Source organism: Malaya genurostris, chromosome 1 (assembly GCF_030247185.1).
Source record: "Malaya genurostris strain Urasoe2022 chromosome 1, Malgen_1.1, whole genome shotgun sequence".
Classification (NCBI taxonomy): Eukaryota; Metazoa; Arthropoda; class Insecta; order Diptera; family Culicidae; genus Malaya; species Malaya genurostris.
The window spans coordinates 88,769,063-88,781,225 of NC_080570.1; the positions used below are offsets into that span (position 1 = coordinate 88,769,063).

The following is a 12,163-nucleotide window of genomic DNA, read 5'->3' on the forward strand; positions in this document are numbered from 1 at the left end:
TTTGTGACATTAATATTCATCACATTAGTGTCCAAAATATTATGCAAGCGCTCCATAAATTAGATAACTCCAAAGCTCCCGGACTTGATGGAATTTTTGCCGTATTCATGCAAAATTTCCGTTGGTACTAGCCACTCCTTTGTTTTGGCTTTTCTATAAATCACTCATGACCGCTATTTTCCCTAAATTATGGAAGGACTCCTATTTGGTACCGATTTACAAAATTGGAAAAAATCTGATGTGGGTAATTATCGAGAAAATGCAATTGTCTCCTGCATTCCTAAACTTTTTGAAGAGATAATCAATGAAAAAATGTTTTATCAAGTTAAAAATAGAATCACTAATATGCAACATGGATTTTTTAAGTGTCGCACGACTTCAAACGACTTTTATTCAAAAAATAGGAACTGGTCCTGAACTAATCAAATGGCTTGAATCGTATCTGACTGATCGTCAGCAAATGATTCGGTTTAAAGGGAGGACATCCAACTAGGCCCTCTCTTATTAATTTTATTTGTAAACGATATATCTTTTATTTTGAAGCATAAAAGTTTTGATATATGCCGATGACATGAAGCTCTTCCTAGAAATAAAAACTGAGGTAGATAAGGTGGTATTTCAAGATGAACGTTAATAAATGTAAAGTAATCGCTTTCAGTAGGAAACAAAACACGGATCAGAGTCATTTCGTCGAGAACCATTTCGCCGAAAGGGTCATTTCGCCGAATGGGTCACTTCGTCGAATGTCATTTCGCCGGTTCCTGCAATTGTCTTAATAATATAATTGGAATTGATTTAAAATAAACACAAACGAATGATAATACGTTAACGCCAGTTTTGTCGACCTACAATTGTACTTCTTGAATAAAGATTGATTCTTGTACTCTGGAATAAAGATTGATTCATGAACCTCAGAACGGAGTTCCCAATGAAATTTGTTGACTATAAGCCACTAAGCATCAAAGCAATTGCATTGCATTGTATCTACCAAGCAAATATATGTGGTATTTTCCGTTTGCTAAGTGAACAAATATCTAATGCGGCTTCTCCACACCGATTTGATTCGTGTGCTGTTCGACTAAAGCAAAGAAACCTAGCCTTGAGTAGACCGGGCAAACGAGGCGGTTACAGGTTTGTATGCAAGTGGTCGCCGCTTCCGATTTTAGATAAAAAGTTGACTTTCATCGATCACTATAATACGATAATATGAAGAGCTAATAACGTGTTTTTTTTAAATAAAAAAGAGAAAAAAAGATCTCCATCAAAAGCGATGACGAAGTATTTGAAGGTGTTCAAACCTATTCTCTTTTTTTAATAACTATTTATTGGAATACGAGTTAAAATTAAATTATTAAGATTCAAATTGGGTGTTCAGCAATAAGTGATGACTTTTCAGCCCTATTATATACATGATTTGGTTATTACCATGAAGACATCATTTGCTTCCGCAATTCTGTGATTTTTGTGTACGGAAAATTGTAAACCTACTTGTATTGTGTAATGGGGAAAAGGAACTTATATACTAACTTACTAACTAATACAGAGCAAATCGATTCAATTGAAGATTGCATCTATTTTTGTCGGAATTTGCTTATAATATTATGTGACATTACATCTAATGGTTCTATATTTGTGAGACTATGTATCTTTATGTCTATGTAATTTGTACCAAACCAAGGAGGACGCTTCAAAATCATTTTCATAATTTTATTCTGAGTCCTTTGAAGCGTTTTCTTACTGGTGGATCCACAACTTGACCAAATTGGTGTTGCATAAAGGATGGCTGGTCTGAAAATTGGTTTATAAATTAATAATTTGTTTTTTAGACAACGCTTAGAATTTCGGTTTAAAAGATGATATAAAAATTAAATATATTTATTACACTTTGCCTGGAATTCTTCAATGTGATCCTTGAAAGTGAGTTTTTGTCATACGTTAAACCTAGTATTTTGCTTAATCAGACATTGTCAATTAAAAGCCATTCAATTTGAGAATGTGATTATTGTTTGGTTTAAGAAAAGAAGCTCTTGGCTTATGAGGAAAGATAATTATTTGCGGGTAGCAATTCAGATTTACAATTCTAATAGCTAACCTGAATAGTACGATCAGCTAAATAATTTTGAATCATTTTGATCAAATATATAAGAATCTGGATATCAGACATTTTTGCTATTAAACCTTTGTGCCAAACACTGTCGAATGCTTTTTCTAGAAGAGCAACTCCAGTGGATAACCCAGAAGATTTATTGGCTTTTATCATGTTCGTTACTCTTACAAGTTGATGAGTAGTTGAATGTTCTTTTTAACCAAGAGTCTCAATGCAACATCGGGAAGCTTTTTAATAAGAATATTAAAAATTCCACCATTACCCGGAGCCTTCATGTTTATATGCTTCCTAATGATTGACTTATTTTTACCAAAATTCGTCTCAATAATATCATTTGGTAATAATACTTGAGTTGAAATATGATCATATTTCAGTGAGACTTCATTTTCAATAGGACTCACAACGTTCAAATTAAAATTGTGGACACTCTCGAACTGCTGAGCAAGTTTTTGAGCTTTTTCGCCATTTGTAAGAAGTATTTGATTTCCTTCCTTGAGAGCAGGATTTAGTTTCTGAGGTTTCTTAAGAATCTTAGAAAGTTTCCAGAAAGCTTTAGAATATGGTTTAATTTGTTCAAAAAAAAAGTCTGAATGTTACAGAAAGATGATCTGAGTCAAAGTCAGCATGTGTAATCGGTTCACCACAACTGTGACTTTGATCTGTTAGAACCAGATCATTTGTAGAAGGATTTTTTACGGAAGAGAAGCAAGTCGGATTACTGGGATGAAGAACTGTGAAGTAACCAGCTGAAAATTGATTATGGAGTATTTTACCATTACTGTTATTTTGCCTACAATTCCGCTGGACATGCTTTGCATTTAAGTCCCCTATTACGAAAAATTTCGGTCGATATCTTGTGAGTTTTTGCAAATCGCCTTTAAAGAAATTTTATTGTTCGCCGGTGCATTGGAATGGCAGATATGCTCCAGCGATGAAATAAATTCCATGAACAGTTTCAACTTCGATTCCCAAGCTTTCAATAACTTTAGTATTGAAAGAAGGTAAAATTGGATGATTAATTTGCCGTTGGACAAAAATGGCAACTCCACCACCCATTCCAGTAAACCTGTCCAATCGATGAACCACATAATGTTGATTACTTTACAATTAGACATTTGGTTTAAGAAATGGCAATATGAATTTTGTGAACTTATAAAATAAAATTATAAAATTCATCTTCACTCGATTTTAAAGATCGAGCATTCCAATTTAAAATATTCAAATAATTATTTAACATCACTGCTAAATTTTAAATTCATTATAATATTATTTGCAAATTGCCATCCAATTTGAAATGCTTCAAAAAGTGAGGAAGTCGAATTCATTTGGATGATCATTTGAAAAAGTTGATCTTGTAGGTAGATAATTTTATTTTCCGTTATATCGCCTAAGTCGACTTCGGAATATTAGTAGGTAGATATCTACCTGTTACACTAGTGTAACTGTCATTAGAAGAAGATGACTTGGCCGATCTACCTATTAATAAATTGTTTTCGTTAGAAGATGAACTGGAAGGCGCTCCTGCGTTTTGATTATTTACATTAGAAGAATTAAGAGGTAGTTATCTACCTGTTACCAAAGCGTAACTGTCAATAGAAGAAGATGATGACGAGGATGATGATGATGATGATTGTTTTCGTTAGAAGACGAATTGGAAGGCGTTCCTGTTTTTTTGTTTTAAATTCGAAGACATAAGTGCCTTAGAAGAATTAGGCGTGGCATTTGAAACGTTTTTTCAGGTATGTTTTGCAAATTTAAGGTCGTTTATTATATTTAAAAGATATTTTTATTCAGGCCTATTTACGTACAAGCTTTACGTGGCCGATTGAGCGTTGATTTGACTTGTTGTCTAAGCGAACGAGCGTTTAAAATTTTTCCTGACAGGACATTTCAAATAATTGGATTTATGATTTCCATCACAATTTGAACATGCTATCAGTGGTTTCATTCATTGGACAAAGCAATTCTTTTAGTTCATTTTTAATTTCATCAGTACTTTAATCATTTGATAAGCCTTTCAAGACAGCCTTGAAGGGTCTGTCTGATTTTATATAAATTTATGAAGTTTCTCGGACAAATATCGGATAAGACGTTCGTAATCTTCCAATCCATCAACCAAAACTCGACATTCTCCTCTTTGTCCGGTTTGAAAGGAGACTTACCTACTTCCGGGATAAAAGTAGAAAGCTCAGTACGGAATGCTTTATAGTCGGAAATCATCACCGTCACTGGAGGCATAGATTGTTGTTTCTGCCCTGAACGACAAGCGTCCATTTTGGGAATTTTTGAAAAATTTTCTTCTATGTCGCTACAATCCGATTCGGGAAGAATATCAACAATATTGTTAGACGGCATAGGACCAACGGAAGGAAAGTCCGTCCGTTGTCTTTTATTTTTACATTTCGATTCTATAAGATCGTCTAAGTTATTAGAAAAAATTAGAATAACGGATTGAGATTTCTTCCGTGTTGAACGCAGGCATTTTTGAAAAATATAAATTAACTAGGCTAAATTAGTCTTCGATTAGACTCCCAGCTTAGATAAGTCTTGATAAAGACTGATTTTGTGTTAGTCCTAATAAAGACTGATTAGTTAACTGAATACATATATACATATATAAGTCGCGTAAATTGAGGTTTTAGTGTACGAGAAAGGTAAACACGCGTCATGAGTTTTCCTCTTTGATACCATACCATTTCAGAAAAGTTTAATTTTGAATTATTTGAGATTATGTCACACAACTGAAAATTTTATCATAAATTTGTGATCACTAGGATATATACCATTCGACCCATTTCGACGAGATCGAAAATGTCTGTATGTGTGTATGTACTTTTCCAAGATATTTATACGCGCTTAATTTTCTCAGAGATGACTGAACCGATTTTAACAAGTCTAGCCCGTTTGAAAGCTATTGTTAGGCCATTGATCAAGTTCGAAGATCAAATGGCTGTGACTTTTGATTCCGGAGATATGATGATATAAGTGACGTAACTGACAAAACGGGTTGAATTTTTACCGCGCAAGATTCTCGGAGATGGTTGAACCACTTTTTACAAACTTATGCTTGTTCGAATATCAAATGGCTGTGACTTATGGTTCCGGGGATATAATGGTACAAGTGACGTAATCGACAAAACACGTTGTTTTTTACCGCTCTAATGTATATAAAGGTGCAGATTTTTTGGGATCACCTCTAATTTCGTAAATCGCTATTGTTCAAAAGTTCAAGCTCCTCGAAAAAAGTCCTCATGCAAAATTTGAGCTAAATCGGACATGGGTAAGAGGTGCTTGCCCAGCGGTTAAAGGTTGAATATTTTCGATCTTTAAAAAGCACCACAGGGGTGAGAGTACATTAAATTTCCAAAATCGAAAATTTTTTTTGCCAAAAATCTTAAAATTGCATGAAACGTCGAGATTTAGTGTTATCAAAAAATCGATTTTGAAAAAAATCGACTTTCTTGCACTGATATTTTCGAGATGACACTAAATCTCGACGATTTATGCAATTCTAAGACTGTGTGACATAAACACTGAAGAATACTTTTGTGAACTACTCCAATCAATCTGAATCAATTGGTATGAAATATATTTTCATGAGACTGTTATGATAGAAGAGAAATTATCACACTAGGTGGATTATAAAGGTTTTTTTCTCATGGAATTGCTGTATTAGGTGCGTGTGAGTTATATTCTATTCTATTCTCTTTTACAGTCCTATTAGTTTCAGTTGAGTTAGTCAATTATTTTGAGTGAAATTCTTATCTTGAAAACAAAAAGAAACGAAGAAAACGAAACCAGTGAAACTATACCCATCAAGGTTAGTAATGGAGTAAACTGCAACAGTAAAGTTTTCTGTATTGTATGTGTGTTTCCTGGGTTCGATACATTTACGAAGCCGCAGCTCAGCAAATATTAACTCCACACCATCGTTTAAACTATTAGTTTCAAACCACAGTCGTCTTCCTTTTTCATGGCGTATCTCGGATACATGATGATCTGAAAAATTGATTAAATAATGTTTGTATTAGTATTGCAGTGATGTTTATATATATATATATATATATATATATATATATATATATATATATATATATATATATATATATATATATATATATATATATATATATATATATATATATATATATATATATATATATATATATATATATATATATATATATATATATATATATATATATATATATATATATATATATATATATATATATATATATATATATATATATATATATATGTATATGTTTAAATACATTTTATTTTCTCTACCGATAAGATTAAGAATGTAGACAATAAGATGGAAAACATGTTAGTTTTTATTGAATTCCAGAATAATGGGTCGTGGTAAGCATTGCACCAAGGAAAAACGGAACTGCATCAAATCCTTGATTGGTACAAAGAACTTACAAAGAAGTGCAGGAAATAATCGGGTGCTCCGCTAAAGTGATCAGTAATGCTTTAAAATGGAAAGACAAGACTGAACGTCGTGGCCGGAAACGATGTGCTTCTCAAAGAATCGGCAGAAAAATTGCTAAGTTGGCACACATAAATCCCAACACGACTTCCAACAAAATCCAAGATGAGCTGAACTTACCTGTGAGCACCGTTACAATCAGACGAAGATTAATGGAAGCTAAGTTGTATGCAAGAAGTCCTCGGAAGGTACTTTTGTTGACAAAACGACATGTGTCAAACCGTCTGAAGTTTTCCAAAATGCATATCAGTTGGCCGAAGGAGAAATGGCCCAATGTTTTGTGGATGATGAGTCCAAAATAGTCCTGTTTGGTTCGAAAGGTCGTCTGTAATACGTGCGACGTTCTTCTTGCACAGAATATCAATCAAAGTATACGGTTAAGACCGTGAAACACGGTGGAGCGAAAATGATGGTATGGGGATGGTTCTCGTAAAATGGTTTTGGACCAGTCTATCGCATACCAGACATCATGGACTAACATGGGTACATCGCTATACTCTATGAAGTAATTTTCTCTTATTCAGAGAAGGAAATGCCCCTGAAATGGTTGTTTCAGAAGGATAACGATCCAAAACATACCAGTAAGCGTGCCAAAGCATGGTTCCAAGATAAAAATTGAGGTTATGGAGTGGCCAGCGCAGTCTCCCGACCTCAACCCTATTGAGAATCTGTGGGGAGATGTCAAATACGCTGTTTCTGAAGCCGAAAAATGCTTATGAACTGTTGACTGTAGTACGCGATTGCTGGGCGGCAATACCTGTTTCCCGATGCCAAGCTCTTGTGGACTCAATGCCAAGACGGTGCGCAGCCGTAATCAAAAACAGAGGATACGTTACAAAATACTAAGGTGTGTGCACATTTCGCTGGAACAATAGTAACTGAATTTGTTTCACTTTGTTTTGTCGTGAATACGACTTACTTTACTATGGGGTGCCTTTTCAAAATTAGCCATATGGAAGAATGGGCAGAACTTAATCGTGAATATCTTGACTTGTATTAATGGTAGCAACATAATTCTTTCACCATTTCATCAAAAATATGATCAGGAATTTAGGATAATATTTTGAACAGTGTGAGATAACCACAAACAACTCAAAAATTAAGTTTTCTCAAAATTTCAAAATGATGCGGAAAACTCTTTACTTTTGCTTGGGTTTTTCGCGCAAGGACGACGATTTTGAGGTGTTCAACTGAATGCGTATAAAAGGGGAACCGTGGTGAAAATCGATCATTTCTTTTCGTGCGTTCGATGGTAGCAGACGTCGTGGGAGTTAAACCTTCAACCAGAAGCGACGGAAAGTGCACCTTCTGCGTGGTTAAAACCTCAAACGCTCAGGTAGCAACTATCATTCGCTTGCTGGCCTTCAAGGCGAGCAGACTGCCATTGCGAGAGTTAAACCATCAACCGGCTGCGACGGAGAGAGCACCTTCTGCGTGGTTAAAACCTCAAACGCTCATTATTTCGAGAGGCTCCAACGCAAAAACAACTTCCAGCGTTTTTTTCAACTACAAAATCATAAAATTCAGACTAAGAAAAGTTTTGGTTTCATTAGATTTGGGTTCTAAAGATTTTTTCATTCCGTTGTGCTTCGATTTCTTATCAATTCTATATACAGATCTTCAATACAGGTTTTTGAGCTCCCGATGCAGATTTACAGATTTTTCTTCTGAAAAATGCAGATTTAAATGTGGCAACCCTGCCATCAATGCGAGAAGACTGCCATCATTTGCTTCTCGGTAGTTGTAACGAGAAGTTCAAATTTTAGTTCCGCAAAATAGGTTTAGAATTCAGAGCCTGCGTACTGAAACTGGATTCTGGAACTGTATTCCGGAACTAATTTGAGTTTCGAAATTGGAATTCTAGAATTGAAACTGGATTCTGAGTCTGTTATTGGTTCTAAATTTAATTCTTGAACTCAGGATCCAGTTCTTTATTCCAGACTTCTTCTATTCGGTTCTTTTTAGAACCATAATAATACTCCTAAAGAATTATGCGGAAATTTACTTTATTGTACTCTATAAAACTCATTATGGTAATCATGGCGAAAAATCGTCTTCAAGTTTCAGAGCTTAGTTCTGGAATATGGGTTTAGAATTCAGAGTCTGCGTGCTGAACTAACTCAAATCGTCACTCTTCATCACGAACGCTTTCATAAAAAAATTTTTTTCAGAGCCAACATTTTTTTATTATAAAGAACTATATTGCTTATTTCATAATATTTAATTGCGTTTCAGAATGTTTAATGTAACTTATCTGTAATTTAGTCTAGGCGCATCGTTTAAATTTCTAGTAATGAATGAGGGGAAAGTTGCACAATTCAAACAATCGATTAACTACCAATTCGAATTCTAGAGCATAAATAAAGCGTGTTATATTCGTATTCACGACATCCAGTTATGTCTCTGACATTACACACCCGTACTTTTGTCGTGAATACGACTTACTTTACTATGGGGTGCCTTTTCAAAATTTACCCTCTGAGAGAGTGATAAGTTTTTGATCGTGAATATCTCTTGTTGTATCTAACGAATCAACATAATTTTTGCTACATGCCATCGGAAATATGATCACAATTTTATGATAAATTTTTCAGTTGTGTGACATAATCTCAAATAGTTCAAAATTAAACTTTTCTTAAATGTTTGGTATAAACGAGTATCAAAGAGGATAATTCATAAGGCGCGTTTGTCTTTCTCGTATTTTGAAAGCTCATAGCTCAGTGATCTGTGGAAGGATTTATATAATCTAACTACCAATAGAATCGAAATTTTTCAACTTAAACGTGTATAGCAAAATCATTAGTACACTATTGAAAAACCTGTCTCATTTGACCCATGTCAACACCAGCCAATCAGAACGCGTTCTGAGGAAGAGAACAAAATATCTGCTGCTGTACAACAAATCGTTCGAGAAAAATGTTCCGAAAAGTGGTGAATATCGTAGTGAGTTCCTCAATTTGGTCTTTCTGAATGCTAGAGACGAATCCCTACAGCATATTGATAGTTGCTTTCAATAAATTATGCAAATCCGAAATGAAATAATCGGCATTAAAATTCTGTATGCGGCTATTTTTATAGCCGTTAGGACCGCCCATTAGTGAAAAAGCTACAAACGAAATCACGTAAAAGAAAGCTCCTAAAAAAATTGAATCAGTTTGGATTCTATCGTCAATGCGAGCAGATGTATTTTGTGTCGTTTGCAAAGCTAGTTACGCTTCCGACAAGAGCGATTACGTCACAGCTGCCAGTCATTTGCATTGGTGAAAAAGCAACAGTGGAGAGCATTACACGAAATCAGCCGTTCTAATGGCTCTAAATGTTTTCTAAAGAACTATTAGGATTTCTCGCTCGCAAATTGAAGGAAAATATCCTCAGTTTAGTGCAAATCTAGAACTGTTTGATTTGATTTTTGCACTTTTCGCTGTGTGAAATTCACAGTAATCTAGATCAAGTGAAGCCTTCTTTGTTTTTGCGAAAAATGTGGAAAAGGGGAATGCTTGCATAATTCATACAATTGATCAACTAATTGATTCTCGGAAGTGTTAAGGAACATGTCAGTTGTTTTCGTATTCACGACATCCAGTTATGTTTCTAACATTACCCACCCGCCTTTTTTCCTTGAGATGAACTTTAATATTTCTATTTTTTTGAACAGTGACCTTTTGATACCTATGGAAATTTCATTGACAAATGAATGAATTTTCAAAAAAAAAACATACAAAACTTTGTTGAAAGATACCTGAAATAATCACTATCATATAGATTTGAATTAAATGTTAGGTTTTGAATCCTAACGAATAACCACTGCTATTATTTTGAACGCAACTGTATATTCAAGGTTTCCACGTGATGCGCCTGGCTTATATTGCATACACGGGATACCAGAATGCTGATGCTACTGTCCGGGTCCTGAAAAGAGTACTAGTGCGACCGAAGTTGTTGTTGTTGATGGTAGCAGCGGTGGGTGAAGACTTCGAACGTAACTCGTCCTTCCTAATAAGTTAAATAGTCCCCATTTGGATAGTTTGTTGCATGCTACATGACCTTTTAGGTTGAATAAGAATCGAAGCGATAGCTATTGCAACAACGATGCTTGTAGTAGATATAGTTATTGATACACCTGTATTTAGATTGCTGAGTAGTTGATCTCTTCGATTATTTTTCGGAAACGTTTAGCTGTCATCAGAGGTGTCATCAGATTCGTGTTTGTTTACATCGGACAGTGAATGTGGTGGAAGATATATTAGATTTAATAATTGTATGTTAAACTATTACTTCTCGCTAAAATTACTAATAGTACGATGATTAATTACTACTTATAGCAAAATTGGACACTGTACTTAAACCTACATTTGTATTACTTATTCTAATCTGAGCGAAAACTGATTTTGTAAGTACCAGAAGAGCATGCATTGATAACTGGCAGCGCTCACGCAGAAATCACCTCTGTCTAGTTGCGCGAGCTATCTCTCAGTTAAAAAAAAAAATGTCTAGTTACGGGAGCTATCTCTCAGTTTTGAAAAAATGATCGATGGAACGATAGGTGTGTGAACGATAGGTTAGAGAATCCAATATTAACCTGTTTCATCCAATCTTCATCTCTCCCGACACCTGATCGACGAATGCTTGTCGTCATTGACCGCAACTCCGTTTTCTCGTCTGCCACTATTTTGTTTGCAGCTTTCAAAAACGCTGTCTACAACACACACCTTTTACGCTCCAGCTCTAGTTTATGTTGCGCGCACATCTACTTATCTAATAAGGCACGATGCTCCTACAGGCAGCGAAAGTTGTCCCCAAATGCATTGGACAATTGTCGTGAACTCGAACTGCCTGGGCAGATTTCAACCGCTGCACGAGTCGCGGTAGCCGTGACAGGATATAGAGCCTAAAGCTAAAAGTTTTATTGGGGACCACGTTTGGCATAATGGTTATTTGGCATAATGGTCATTTGGCATAATGGTCATTTGGCATAACAGATGAACATGTTGCCTAATAGAAATTATTCTAATTTACTGCAATTTTGAAAGGTGTAACGCGGCTACGCCTCATCGTTTTTAATGACCTGCTGTCCGACCTCGCTGCCGCTCGTTCGGACTTAACTGAGAGATAGCTCCCGTAACTAAACAGAGGTGATTTCTGCGAGAGCGCTGGCAGTTATCAATGCATGCTCTTCCGGTACTTACAAAATCAGTTTTCGCTCAGATTAGAATAAGTAATACAAATGTAGGTTTAAGTACAGTGTCCAATTTTGCTATAAGTAGTAATTAATCATCGTACTAAAGGGTGATTTTTTAAGAGCTTGAGAACTTTTTTAAACAATAAAACGCATAAAATTTGCAAAATCTCATCGGTTCTTTATTTTAAACGTTAGATTGGTACATGACATTTACTTTTTGAAGATATTTTCATTTAAATGTTGACCGCGGCTGCGTCTTAGGTGGTCCATTCGGAAAGTCCAATTTTGGGCAACTTTTTCGAGCATTTCGGCCGGAATAGCCCGAATTTCTTCGGAAATGTTGTCTTCCAAAGCTGGAATAGTTACTGGCTTATTTCTG

The 12,163-nt window shown here is 35.1% G+C and overlaps 1 protein-coding gene across 2 annotated transcripts in view; it reads right to left on the reverse strand.

The window, feature by feature from the left end:
* The window catches only part of LOC131440673 (protein 60A-like), a 160,947-nt gene that overhangs the window by 54,980 nt on the left and 93,804 nt on the right, over nt 1-12,163 (reverse strand). For both annotated transcript variants that reach the window (XM_058612157.1, XM_058612158.1), the window contains exon 3: nt 5,920-6,106. In XM_058612157.1, coding sequence (XP_058468140.1) covers nt 5,920-6,106 — 187 coding nt within the window. The remainder of the gene's footprint in view (nt 1-5,919; nt 6,107-12,163) is intronic.